The sequence below is a fragment of the Thermobia domestica genome, chromosome 11, assembly GCF_964235325.1.
Source record: "Thermobia domestica chromosome 11, izTheDome1.hap1.1, whole genome shotgun sequence".
Classification (NCBI taxonomy): Eukaryota; Metazoa; Arthropoda; class Insecta; order Zygentoma; family Lepismatidae; genus Thermobia; species Thermobia domestica.
Window position 1 is genome coordinate 226661773 of NC_137464.1, and position 13016 is coordinate 226674788.

General features: G+C 35.6%; 1 protein-coding gene across 2 annotated transcripts in view; it reads right to left on the minus strand.

Moving 5' to 3' along the window:
• The window catches only part of LOC145664779 (insulin-degrading enzyme-like), a 155791-nt gene that overhangs the window by 106097 nt on the left and 36678 nt on the right, over positions 1-13016 (minus strand). For both annotated transcript variants that reach the window (XM_081731735.1, XM_081731736.1), the window contains exons 7-8: positions 12242-12442; positions 2125-2262 (exon numbers count right to left, since the gene is read on the minus strand). In XM_081731735.1, coding sequence (XP_081587861.1) covers positions 2125-2262; positions 12242-12442 — 339 coding nt within the window. The remainder of the gene's footprint in view (positions 1-2124; positions 2263-12241; positions 12443-13016) is intronic.

Sequence of the window (13016 nt, forward strand, 5' to 3'; positions counted from 1 at the left end):
AATTCCTTCCGATATAACTGACCTAAGTGGAAAATCTTTGCTATGAACTTCAGGTAATGAAGGTGTATCCATTTTCAATGATTTTCTTATTTCTATCATCCAAGATCTGGAATTCTCAATAGTTGCATTGTTTGCTCTTACGTTAGTGGATTGTGTTTCAAAATATTGAGTCTCCTGTTTTGTGATCTTGGTGCCAGTTTTGAGTTGTATGAAACTTTCTGAATAATAACTATTTTGTTATCTTTATCTTACCTAATGCACTGTAAGTTGTTGAAGTTCTTATTTTCTAACTATCTTTTGAAATTAAGTTACAGTTTCTTGAGGTTGTGTTTCTTCTTCTCTGTATCTATTTAACTTAATGCAATGTGATGTTACATATGAAATCTGAAGTTACATATGCACTCTGAGACTACTTCTCTGTTTTTATAATGTATCAAACTTGTCTTTTCAACTTAGTGCACGGTTACACCGCAATTTTTCTATTTCATTCTTTCCTTTACCTCCTTCAGCAGAACGGGAAAAGCAAAACTAACGTATTGTTTTAAATGGAACCTAGTGATATGGAACCATGCTGAACCAAGTTTTGTATCTCCTTTTTTCTTTCAAGAAACAAACGTGTTTGTTTCTTGAAGTGGACGATCAAGTGGACAGTGCGGTGGTTGGCTACTCTTTCTCTCACATACAGAGCAATTATGTTTGCTCAATCACGCTTAAAAGATAGTTGCAGGTGATCTGTTTACTGCAAATGTACTATTGCTGGTAGAACCACAGAGAACGTTTTGAACTTTTTTTTTTTTGCTGCCAACCCTGATTTGCCACTGAGTGGGGAAAATAGACTGCTAAACTGGGCATAATCACGTTGTTTTATGAAAATGAATGATGATTTGAGATAGGAAAATTGAAGACGGAATGATGAAGTAGAAACATTTCTCATAACGTATCTTTATGAGATAAAATTTACAATTGAGTGACTGTCGAAAGGAGCTATAAATTCCTTTCTATAGCAGACTGTAGCAAAATTCATTCCCATTTTTGGAAAAAGATAAACAATAAACTCTTTTTTTTTTTTCAGAGAATAAAACTCAACATATGTCTTTTAGTCTAAAAGAAGTGCCTGTTGAGAATAACTCAACATGTGTAAAGTTTCTAGGTATTTATGTTGACAACAAGTTATCGTTATCTTTAGTTACAGCATATTAATTATATTTCTGAGAGATTCTCAAGAGTAATGTATCTGTTAAAACAACTAAAAAATCATGTTCCTGTTAACTATGTCAGATCAGCTTACTTTGCTTTCTTTCAGTGTATAATTTTGTATGGTATAATATTTTGGGGTAACAATTGTCATGTAAATAGCACTCTTCTAATACAGAAAAAGGCCATCAGAATTATTTCAAACGCAGACAAATTAGCTCACTGCAGACCTTTGTTTATCAATCTTAAAATTATGACAATAATCAATCTATACATTTACGCAATACTTCTCTATATAAAAAGTAATCACCAAAATTTACAACTCAAACAAGATATGCATTCGTACAATACTAGAAGCAATAAACTCAAATGTCCCATATCAATGACTGTCCAAATCGTTAAAAAGTTATGAGAAACTTGGAATAAAACTGTATAACAAGTTGCCTACAACACTAACAAGTGAACATAGATTTAAAAGTAAGTTATGCAATTGGTTAGTTGCAACGCAAATTATTCTTTATAGGAGTATTTTAATTGTTCAATAGAAATGTAACTTATTTCCTAATCTCGTGTTGAGCTAGTTTTCAAAATACATATCGTAATTATCATTTATTTTGTAATATCATTTCATCGTTAATTTACTTATAGATTATTATTCATTTATACTTATGTATCAATATTATATCTCATTCTGACGTTGTATATTGCTATGTGTAACTTAACGACAATAAAATTCATTATTATTATTATTATTATTATTATTATTATTATTATTATTATTATTATTATTATTATTATTATTATTATTATTATAACTGTAACAGGATACAGAAGAGCAAGGTGAGTACGTTTTGAATTTATTGATACGATTGCTCTTCAAGCAGCTTACATTATAATGTATTACTAAGATTGAGGTAATTAAAGAATTACGTGCAAAATCCGCGAAAGGTCATAGACGTAATCCCAAGGCTCTTCTTTGTCTTTGTACCGAAATTGGAGGTACGAAATTTCTTGAAATTCCTTTACTAACTTCTCTCTCGGCTCTTTGTCTCTTAATAAATTCATGTACTGTAATAAACAAAAAAGTATATAATATAACATCTAGATTATTACATATAATTTTATTATATAATATAATGGAAATTAGAAGATATATAAGATTATATATATTGATTAAGATGCAAACAGGAGTTTGTAAAGTTATCAAATATTCTATTTTTCTTTCTTTTGATCGTGAAATCCATTTAAATTGGCGTATCTGGCTTACCAGTTCATTAGTTTCTCATTGCCTACGTTTTCACATTTCTTAATATTTGGCAAAATTCAAAGAAGAATCTTAAAAATTTCTCGTACTGTCCCAGAACTTACATAAGACACTAAACTAAAGTTCTTGGTCATCATCATCATCATCATCATCATACGTATTCTGCCATTATTGGCAAGTCATTTGCCGTAACTGAGAACCATTGATGTTCCACGGTATTCAGCTAATTTCTTCGTCTTCAATTGTGGCCTCCCTCGGCTCCTCCTTCTCTTTTTAACCACCACACTCTCTAATACGTCCCTCATGATATAATTCCTCCTTAGTCAACGCACCAACAGTTTCTCTTTCTTTTCTCAATAGTATTCAAAATTGTTTTTTTTCTGTCCCATCATTTCTAACACTTTCTCATTCATTTTCCTCCCGACCCAGCCAATTCTCTCCATTCTTCTCCACACTTACATTTTGAAAGCTTAAAGTCGCTTTTTAAAATCATTTTTGCGTAATGTCTATGTTTCTGCCCCATACAACACAGTAAAATACAGTACATGAAGCATTTTATGAGTTTTTTCTCAATTCTTTATTCAAGGTCCCACAAAATAGACTTTTCTTTCTCCTATAAGTTTCTTTCGCCATTCCTACCCTTGCTTTCATTTTACGTTTACACTTCATGTAATCACTTATAATACTACACAGGTATCAAAAACTAGTCATCTGTTCTGTTTTCCCCCCTCCTATTTCTATATTTGATACCGACCGCTTCGTTCCTATCACCGTGGCTTTTGTTTTTCTAACATTTATTTTCATCCATATTCTTCACAATCCTTCAAGTTTTCTAACGTTTTATTGATTTTCTTTTCAGATTCCATCACAACTACCATACCATCTGCAAAAACCGAATACATCTAATTATTTTCTACCGAAATGCAGTCTTCATTATGTAGGCTCTTTTTCACTATTTCTTTTAGATAGGTATTAAAGAATGTTGGTGAGAGACAGCATTCCTATCGAACTCCCCTTCCAAATGCATTCTTCTCTGTCAATTCCTCCCCTATTCTAACACTTACTTGTTATTACATATGTTTCTCATGACTCTTCGATCTTTCCATTTCAACCCAACCTTATTTAGAACCCCCAACAACAATTCCCAATTCACGCGATCAAAAGCCTTTTCTAGATCAATAAATACAATATACACATCTTTTCTCTTTTTTCTATAAACTTTTCGCCGATCACCCTTAATAATCCAATTGCATCTCTCATCTCCTTACCTCTTCTAAACCCGAACTATTCCTCCTCAACTTTTTCATTTGCTCTTTCGTACAACCTTCTGTTCAGTATTCGAAGCAAAATTTAATTATTGTTTCATGCGATATGAGGCTAATACTTCTATAATCTTCACACCTCACTGGGTTCAATTTCTTAGCCATCCGTATCATGATCGCCTTCGGGAAGTCTTTTGGCCACTATAGTGTTTCATATATCTCACTGCAGAGACAGAACAATTTTTTCTTTCCCTTGTCTCGAAAATCTTAATGAAATTGATTGATATATTATTTATTCCGGTTGTTTTTTCCATTCCTAATCTCTGATATAGCTTTTTCAAATTCATCCCGAAGAATATTAAGCTATTTATCATCCTCGCGCACTTCATTTTCTACTTAACCATCTAGGCAATACGGTCTATCCCTACTCTAGGGGTGAATCCTATTGTGAGATGTGTGTCTGAAAATCAATTATGGTGTTATATGCCTTAGTAACTAAGTGCTAAACAATAAATAACTCTTTACGAACATTAATTATTTTACTACGTAATACTTTGTAGGAAATAGAAATTACACAGAAAAACAGTAAAATAATCAATTGTATCGTTATTTGTCTTATTGTTCAACAATAAACAACTCTTTACACACGTACATTATTTTACTAGATACTACTTTGTAATAACTAGAAAATGACACAGAGAATCAATAAAATAATTCCATGATATTTGTAGTATGTTGGAAAGAAAGAAAAAGAGGACGCAGGAGGAACAAATCCTCTTAAAGAATAACTGCACTAATTATACGAGGAAGAATAAAAAGTGCAATACAGGGTGTCCGAGAAGTCATTCTCTGATTACAGAAATTGATAACTCAGGCTAGAAATAAGATAGAAATATGAAACTGGTGTTGAATTGTTTACAAACTATAAAAGTTTTGGTCACATCAGTACACTTCCACATAAGCACCCTTGGTAGCACGTAGCACATCTAGGCGATATTCAATTTCCATCCACACATTAGCCAACATCACTGGAGGGATCGATGCAACGACTGTGGTTATTCGTTGCTGCAGGGTTTCAAGATCTGGTACACGTGTTCGGTAGACCTCATCCTTGACATAACCCCATAAAAAGAAGTCTAATGGGGTTATGTCAGGAGAGCGTGGAGGCCAAGCTGTTCGTCCATCATGACCAATCCATCGCCCAGGAAATGTCCTATCGAGATAGGCACGGACGTCCAAACCCCAATGAGGTGGTGCACCGTCTTGCTGAAAAACGACATCGGGGCGATATTGAAGCAGCTGAGGAACAGCATACAGGTGCAACATATCCAGGTACACTGCAGATGTGATGGTATCCTCAGCGAAGAAGAATGGCCCGATAATTCGATTGTGCAATAACGCGCACCAAACATTCACCTTTGGGCTGCCTCTGGTGAACTCCCTGACCTCCCTGGGGGTTCTGAACCCCAAATGCGTACATTATGGCGATTCACTACTCCACTGACAAAGAATGTCGCTTCGTCGGAAAAGGCAATTCGTCTGAGATAACCATTATCGTCCTCAATACGTGATAGCATTTCGACCGCAAAGTCATATCGACGTGTACCGTCGTCGGGCAACAAGGCCTGAACGAGTTGCACTTTGTAAGCACGAAACAATAAACGTTTGTGTAAAATGTAATGGATATAGCTTTTTGGCATCTGTAATTCACGTGAGGCCCTGCGCACCGATTTCTTAGGACTTCTCAGAAAAGACTGCCGCACAGCCTCCACCGTGTCTGCTGAGGTTCTTGGTCGACCAGACCTCGGAAGGTCAGCAACCGACCCTGTGTTCTTGAACTTCTCATACCAGGCTTTAATGCTCTTGACATCAGGTGGAGTCCTCCCAAATGTCTGGAACTGTCTCTGCACCGTGGTTGGTGATCGTGTCTCATGGTACCACAGGACACACTGTGCCTTCTCCTGGTTGGCTGGCATGGCTTCTTGGGCTTCTTACTTACATACTACAAACCTAAAACAAAAAAATTGAGACTTGGTAAAATAGAACAAACCTAACACAGACAAAAACTTTTATAGTTTGTAAACAATTCAACACCAGTTTCATATTTCTATCTTATTTCTAGCCTGAGTTATCAATTTCTGTAATCAGGGAAGGACTTCTCGGACTTGTATATTTTAGAATGTGACAATGAAAAGGAAATCTTCCCTCTTATTTTTCAACGTAGTCCCCTTGACGTTGAATGGAAGTATTCCACCTCTTCGTAAGTGCATGAACACCACGTTGGAAGAATTCTTTTGGTCGAGATTGTGGCCATTTGTGCAACGCATTTTTCACCTCTTCATCACTATTGAAATAATTGCCCCACATCGCTTCTTTGAGTAGTCCAAACACATGAAAGTCACTGGAGGCAAGGTTTAGTGAAGAGGGTGGATGAATGAGACACTCAGACTAGACAGTATGCGGTCAGGCGTTGTCATGCAGTAGAAGGACACCTGAGGACAGAAGTCCTCGTCGTTTACGCTTGATTTCAGGGAGAAGTTGATTTTTCATCAGGTTTGAATACGAGGCACTCGTTACTGTCACTCCTTTTTCCATGTACTGTTCCAAAATTATTCCCTTTACAACCGAGAATAGAGTGAGCATGATCTTTCCTGCTGATGGTTGAGTGCAGATTTTTTCTTTTTCGTCGAAGAACTACGATGCTATTCCTTGCTCGCTTTTTTGGTTTCTTGTTGATGATGGTGAACCCGGGTCTCATCGCCTGTAACAATTTTGTCCAGAAATGCATCACTCTGCGTTGAAACGGTGCAAAAATTCCTCACAGGCGTCGACGCGACTATCTTTCAATTCAGCAGTCAACTGATGTGGGACCCATCTTGCAGACACCTTACTGAAATGCAGAACATTATGTATAATGTGTTGAGCTCAACCAAAGCAAATATTCATGATTGTAGTGATTTCTTTCAGCGTAATACGCCTGTTTCCCTTTACAAGCTGTTCCGCTAGCGCAATGTTTTCGTCGATCACTACGCAGTGAGCATGTCCCGGTCAAGGAGCATCCTCCACAGATGTTACGCCACTTTTAAACTTCTTACACCACTCGTATACTTGCTGCAGGGACAAACACGAATCAGCATACCTTGTTGCCATCCCGCGATGAATTTCAATTGGTTTCATACCTTCACTGCTCAAAAACCGGATGATCGAACGTTGTTCTAACGCGGTGCATTTGTACAGCGGGACAGCCATCCTGATACTGACGCTGCCGCGTTCGTGTCGTTCTTCCAGTAACACTGCCACCTGTCGGTCATTAAGAGATTAAATGCAACTCAAGGTTTATTACTGCTACGTATCGAAGCAATCGTCGAACTTTATGACATCTGAATTTTTAAGGTTTTCGTTAGATCCTCCCTCGTACTAAAGTTATATTAATATTTCTGTTAGAAGTATATAAAATCGTGTAAGTTGTTAACTGAATTGCTCAGAAATGAAAAATCGATCAGCAAGGATATGGCTGAAAAACCTGACACATTCTTGTACTGAAAGTTGTTAACCACTTTGTTATTGTACCCCTATGATGTTGATAATGCTGGAAGTTTATAGTTGAAAAAATAAACTATAATTTTACACATGATACATAATTCGAGGAGAAAATTCTTCAATTCATCAATGTAGATGCAATTAAAAGTAAATCTGAGTAATAAAACAAAGATTGTGGAGCTAGGATTAGAGAATGTAAGACTTCAGTACTCTAAGGTACATGTGTATCCACGTGCTACTCAAATTATGGCATAATACTTTTTAATGACTCCTTTCCCAATATTTTTCCTCTTCTCGTCAACAGCGTGAGAAATTTTATTATATATCTTCAATACGTGTAAGAGTATATTGACTATTATGTTTCACTGTGGTATAAAATTATTTCTTTTGGATTAATTTGCTGAAAATTTGATTTATTTCAAGTTAAGTTTGATTCTGCCTCACTGGAGGAGCCGATGAGATATGATGACTGACAATATTGAAATGGCAATATGTAACACTAATGCCTTAAGGAGAATTCTAACTTGTGATAGACAGGTCTTGTGATCGCCAGCTAATGTCTACCACTTTTAAAATTATATTTGTGTTAGGTTTATAGCCTCCTCTAGCGCTCCCACTCAACACACACTTGAAAACTGGTCGACACGATAAAATAAAGGATTATAATTCGAGACCCAAATGTAGAATCAAAGTCGAGTAAAAAGACCTAGTAGTTATCTTGAGCTATATCTCATTAATATACTAATGAATGTGTATCAGAGGCGGCGCCAAGTTTAGCGTTGAAGCATAGGAGAATATTCATGTGTTCTTCTAAAGACTACAAAATGATAAAGCAGGTTCTATAAATTAGTACTCATTCGATATTCAATGATATATTAATGGAATTTACGGCTCAAAATAATCACTGTGTCCTTTTATCCGATATTTCGTTCTCGACGACTCCTTGTATCGTTCCAACCAATTTCCGGCGGACTATAACTCCTAAGTGATGCATTATAATCCTGTGTTGGTATATATTGGATGATAAAGCAGAGAATATACGACTTTTTTATTAACCACCACCTTTTATTAGGAATACTATCATAGTTATAATATAAGTTTTAAGTTATTAAAAGTTTCTTTTTAACTCGTGGCCCAGTGCAGTAGACCAAATAAGGGTTTTGTATGCAAATACTCAACAATCAAGTGCAGCCGAGAGAGTTAAAACTGAGATCGCAAATGCGAGGGTGGAAGCTGTCATGAAAGCTCTTATATAACAGAAGGACATCACTTAGCGTAACAAAGAACGTCACTGTTCTCTGAGCTGCAAGTGACGTAGTACGATTATTATTGTTTGTGTTATAGTGCTACCGAACAATCACGGAACTTTCTTTACATCGTATTTCTAAGCGATATCCTAAACACAAATGACAAATCTAAACATAAGATTAGAGATGTAGACATTTTACATACAACCTTCTCAATCGTGAAATGAAAAGTGCATTAATTGTATTTATTAGTACAGAGAATCTTGGTTTCAATTTGGGTAACATTAGGAGAGTATAATCAAAAACTTTCTTTGCAATAATATTAGTTTATACTGATTGAAAGTTTACATTAACAATTATTCTCAAAGACGGGTAAATAGGAATTAATTACTAAAAGTAGCAGAGTGATAACACTGTTTTACAAGGGTTGTATTTCTGAAATGAAATTTTGTACTATGAAAGCAATGTGACATGGAAGTTCAAATGAGACATCCGATTTGATCCGTCAGGGATAGTTTACGAGCAATTCAAGCATTCATGTACTACATATATTCATATACATGCCAAACACGGTATATGGTGACAAAAGGGAATTTGGAAAGTAAGACCTTGCAACATTGACAGCTTTCATTTTTCAGAGATTGGCAAAACTTGCTGGATAGTGTTTTGTTGTTGCAATATAATGTTGGGAGTAGTTTGTGAGTTAAACTGAGCGTGTGAATCTGGTACTTTATCGGGCGTTAGTATTACTTATTGTATGTAAACTGAATGTTGTGGATTCATTTTGTTTGCATTTAAGTGAAGTAACAAAATGCCTCGCACTCCTGGTTGTAAGTACGCAGCTAACAACTTCTGTTATGTTTGTGGCGAGTTCACCTTCGTGAGGAACAGGAAGAAAATCACACCCATCATCAAGAGAGCATATAAGCAGTACTTTGGCGTCGGCGCTGGTGATTTTGATAAGGAGTGGTCACCTAATATGTGTTGTGCTACATGTTATTGTAAATTAATTAAGTGGTGGCAAGAAAAAAATGTTTCATTATTTGCTGTACCGATGGTTTGGAGGGAACCAAGGGACCATTTGACAGATTGTTATTTCTGTTTAACCAAAATTCAGGGATTCACGAACAGCAAATCAAATAAAGATATTGTTTATCCGGATCTGCCGTCAGCAAGACGACCTGTGGCACATTCTGAAGCTTTACCAGTTCCTTCAAGGCCCACAGATATAGAAGAGATGAGTGATAGTGAAGAAAGTAGCACTACAGAACTTACATCTTCTCCGGAAAAAAGAAGGGATCCCTCATATCAAGGCACGAGTACGCCCACGCCACGTGTATTACAGCAGGATGATTTAAATGATTTAGTGTGAGACTGAGGACTCAGTAAACAGAAAGCAGAATTGTTAGGCTTCAGGTTACAGGAATATAACCTTCTCCACGAAACAACCAACATAACCTTCAGGAACAGAGAACGTACTTTTATGTCTTATTTTGCCAGTGATAGTTCCGTGACATTCTGCAATGATGTTCATGGATTAATGACAGCCTTGCACATAACATACGCACCTGGTGAATAGAGATTATTTTTGGATGCTTCGAAGAATAGCTTAAAAGGTATATTGCTGCATATCAGGAATAAACTGCCTTCAATCCCAGTTGCATATGCCACTTTTATCAAAGAGAGTTATGAAATTTTCAGAAAGATATTGACCTTAATTAAGTACAGTGAACATAAGTGGGAGTTGTGTTGGGACTTCAAGGTAATATCATTATTATTAGGGATGCAACAAGGTTACACGACGTATGCATGTTTTTAGTGTGAAAGGGATAGTCGGGAAAGAACTTCCCACTATGTGAAAAAGGAGTGGCCTAAACGCAATTGGACAGTGGGTGAAAAGAATGTGCAAGGGACAGTCTTGTAGATCCTAGAAATGTTCTTGTTCCACATCTACATATAAAACTTGGACTTATTAAACAGCTTGTGAAGGCAATGGATCCCAATGGGCCAGCTTTTGCATATCTTGCTGACAAATTTCCTCCACTGTCAGCTGCAAAAATAAGAGAGGGCGTGTTTGTAGGTCCGCAGATACGAGAACTGCAGAAAGATAGATATTTTGAGGCATGTCTCACAGAGAAAAAACGCGCGCATGGATGAGTTTTACGAAAGTAACCCAAAACTTCCTTGGGAGAAGACGAGACCCTAAATACAAGATGGTGGATGAAATGCTTGCAGCTTATCAGGATTGAGGGTGCAGAATGTTCTTGAAGGTGCATATCATGGACTCGCATTCGGATTACTTCCCCAGTAATTGCTGTGACATTTCCGATGAACACGGAGAAAGATTTCATAAAGATATATCCACAATTAAAAAACGCTATGAAGGGAAGTGGATGCCCACCATGCTGGCAGACTATTGCTGGTGTATCATTAGAGACAAGAGAGACACTCAGTACAAAAGAAAAAAGTAAACCATTATGTACGGTCGACAGCTGTTTCGCATACCTACAATTCTATGTAATATATAATGTCAACAATATATAGTAATGCTTTACAAACACAACCATTACATGCTGATTACTCCAAAACTATCCCTGATGCAGAAAAATTAAAATCAGATTTGAATTCAGGAGTGAAAATCCTTTCAGAATCACTACTTTGTTACCCAGAAATAGAACTTTTTTATTTTTTGTAGAACAGTGTAATCAGCTAAGTGTGTTTCTGGCAATCCTGAAGTAAGCATGTAATATCTAGAATATATGCTGTATTGAAGTTATGACAAAATTGAGATTTCTGGAAAAAAAATCGTAAATCTGGACATAGTTTTTGAAGACAACAAAACAAATCAACAATATTTAGACACACACAAACACACACACACACACACACTTTTTTTTGTCAGATGAACGCAACAGCTGTTGTCGAAACCGCTATTAGATTAACATAATAATTGAACGCAGGACACATTAAATGGTAAAAGCCTTTCCTTTCTTAAATGATGCACAGTATATTTATCTAGATGTTAAAATCTTCCCAGAAAGATTGAGCACGCATAACGTCAATATCCAATGACTGAAACACAGACAGCGATGATATTGTGATAATATTAAACGTAAATTTAAAAACTGAATTCCGTCAATACTAGACTTTTTTTGTGTGGATGTACTGGTAGTATATTAATTAATATAATTATATGAGTACGTCAGCAGCCGAAATTCAGCAGCAAAGACAAGATGAACAACAGGCAGTAGTTAGTTATTGAAACAGTCACATGGATACTCAAGAACCATCGGAATGTTTCAGTTAAATTTTATATGTCGCCCCATAAATTCTAAACACAAATTTTAGATTTTCATAAATTTCTGCTATTTTAGAATTGTAAACATTCAGTAACTTCCAACTAATATACAACACACAATTTTCTGCAATAACAACTATCTGGCAAGATGTTTATTAAGTCCTACATGAATTGTTTGCACAGAATAACTATTGCAACTCATAAGTAATCCAGCATGTACACACTTGTCAAATAATTTCTCGACCAAAATTACTACTCAACAATTTCTTCTTTCCTTTATTGTGAGTGGGAGGAAGGGCAAAATAAAGAAAAATCACAGTTCGATAGTTTTTCGGTGGCATTCAAGAGTTTGCACATCAAAATGTACTGCGTGGCACAAAGTGGTTAAAAAATTAATGTAGAAATTTAGAAAAATGCATTTATAATTTAAACCTACTTGGAATATTAATTTCATAATATCATCAATTCGTGTTAATCCTTCTTCTGTTAGCTCAGCACGTACTTCAAACATTCCTATCCCTCTAGCCCTTATATCTGACTTAAATGACACTCTGTGGGCTAATCGTTTTGCTTTCAATTCTGAAGAAAGACTTCCTTTTCCTTCGTATCTAAGAATGTGTATGATACATTGGTCAGGCTGGAAAAAAAAAGTTAGATGTACAAATGATCAGCAGGATTTCGAAATCTTAACTCGTCTATACGACAAAATGAAATAATCTGTATTATTCATTCCCATGTTTTCATTAAAATTAAATAGAATGCTTTTTTGTACTTAATATCAAAAGCTATTTTATCAAGCCTTGTTTCCATATTATCAAATTAAACACAAAAACACACTGAGCAAGGCTATGTGATAATATAGATTAACTTTAATTTAAAATTAAAATCTCCGGGAAGTATATAAGAGGTAACCAACTCCTAAGTAGCCAGAAGGAGTGGAAGTCTGATGAGGACAGAGTTATTGTGTTGAAACTGTTCATGATTGTGTGTTTTATATATATTATCACATAGCCTTGTTCAGTGTGTTGTTGTGTTTAATATCAATAAGTATGGAATAATATTTATATATAATATTATTTTTTAATTTCTGTGTAGTAACTGGATATTTTAAGTTTGAATCAAAGCTCATCTTGGTTTTCTTTGCAGGAAGTAATATTTTTTCTTAAAATATTTTGTTAACAGTTCTCAGAAAAATAAAAAATAAAACCCTC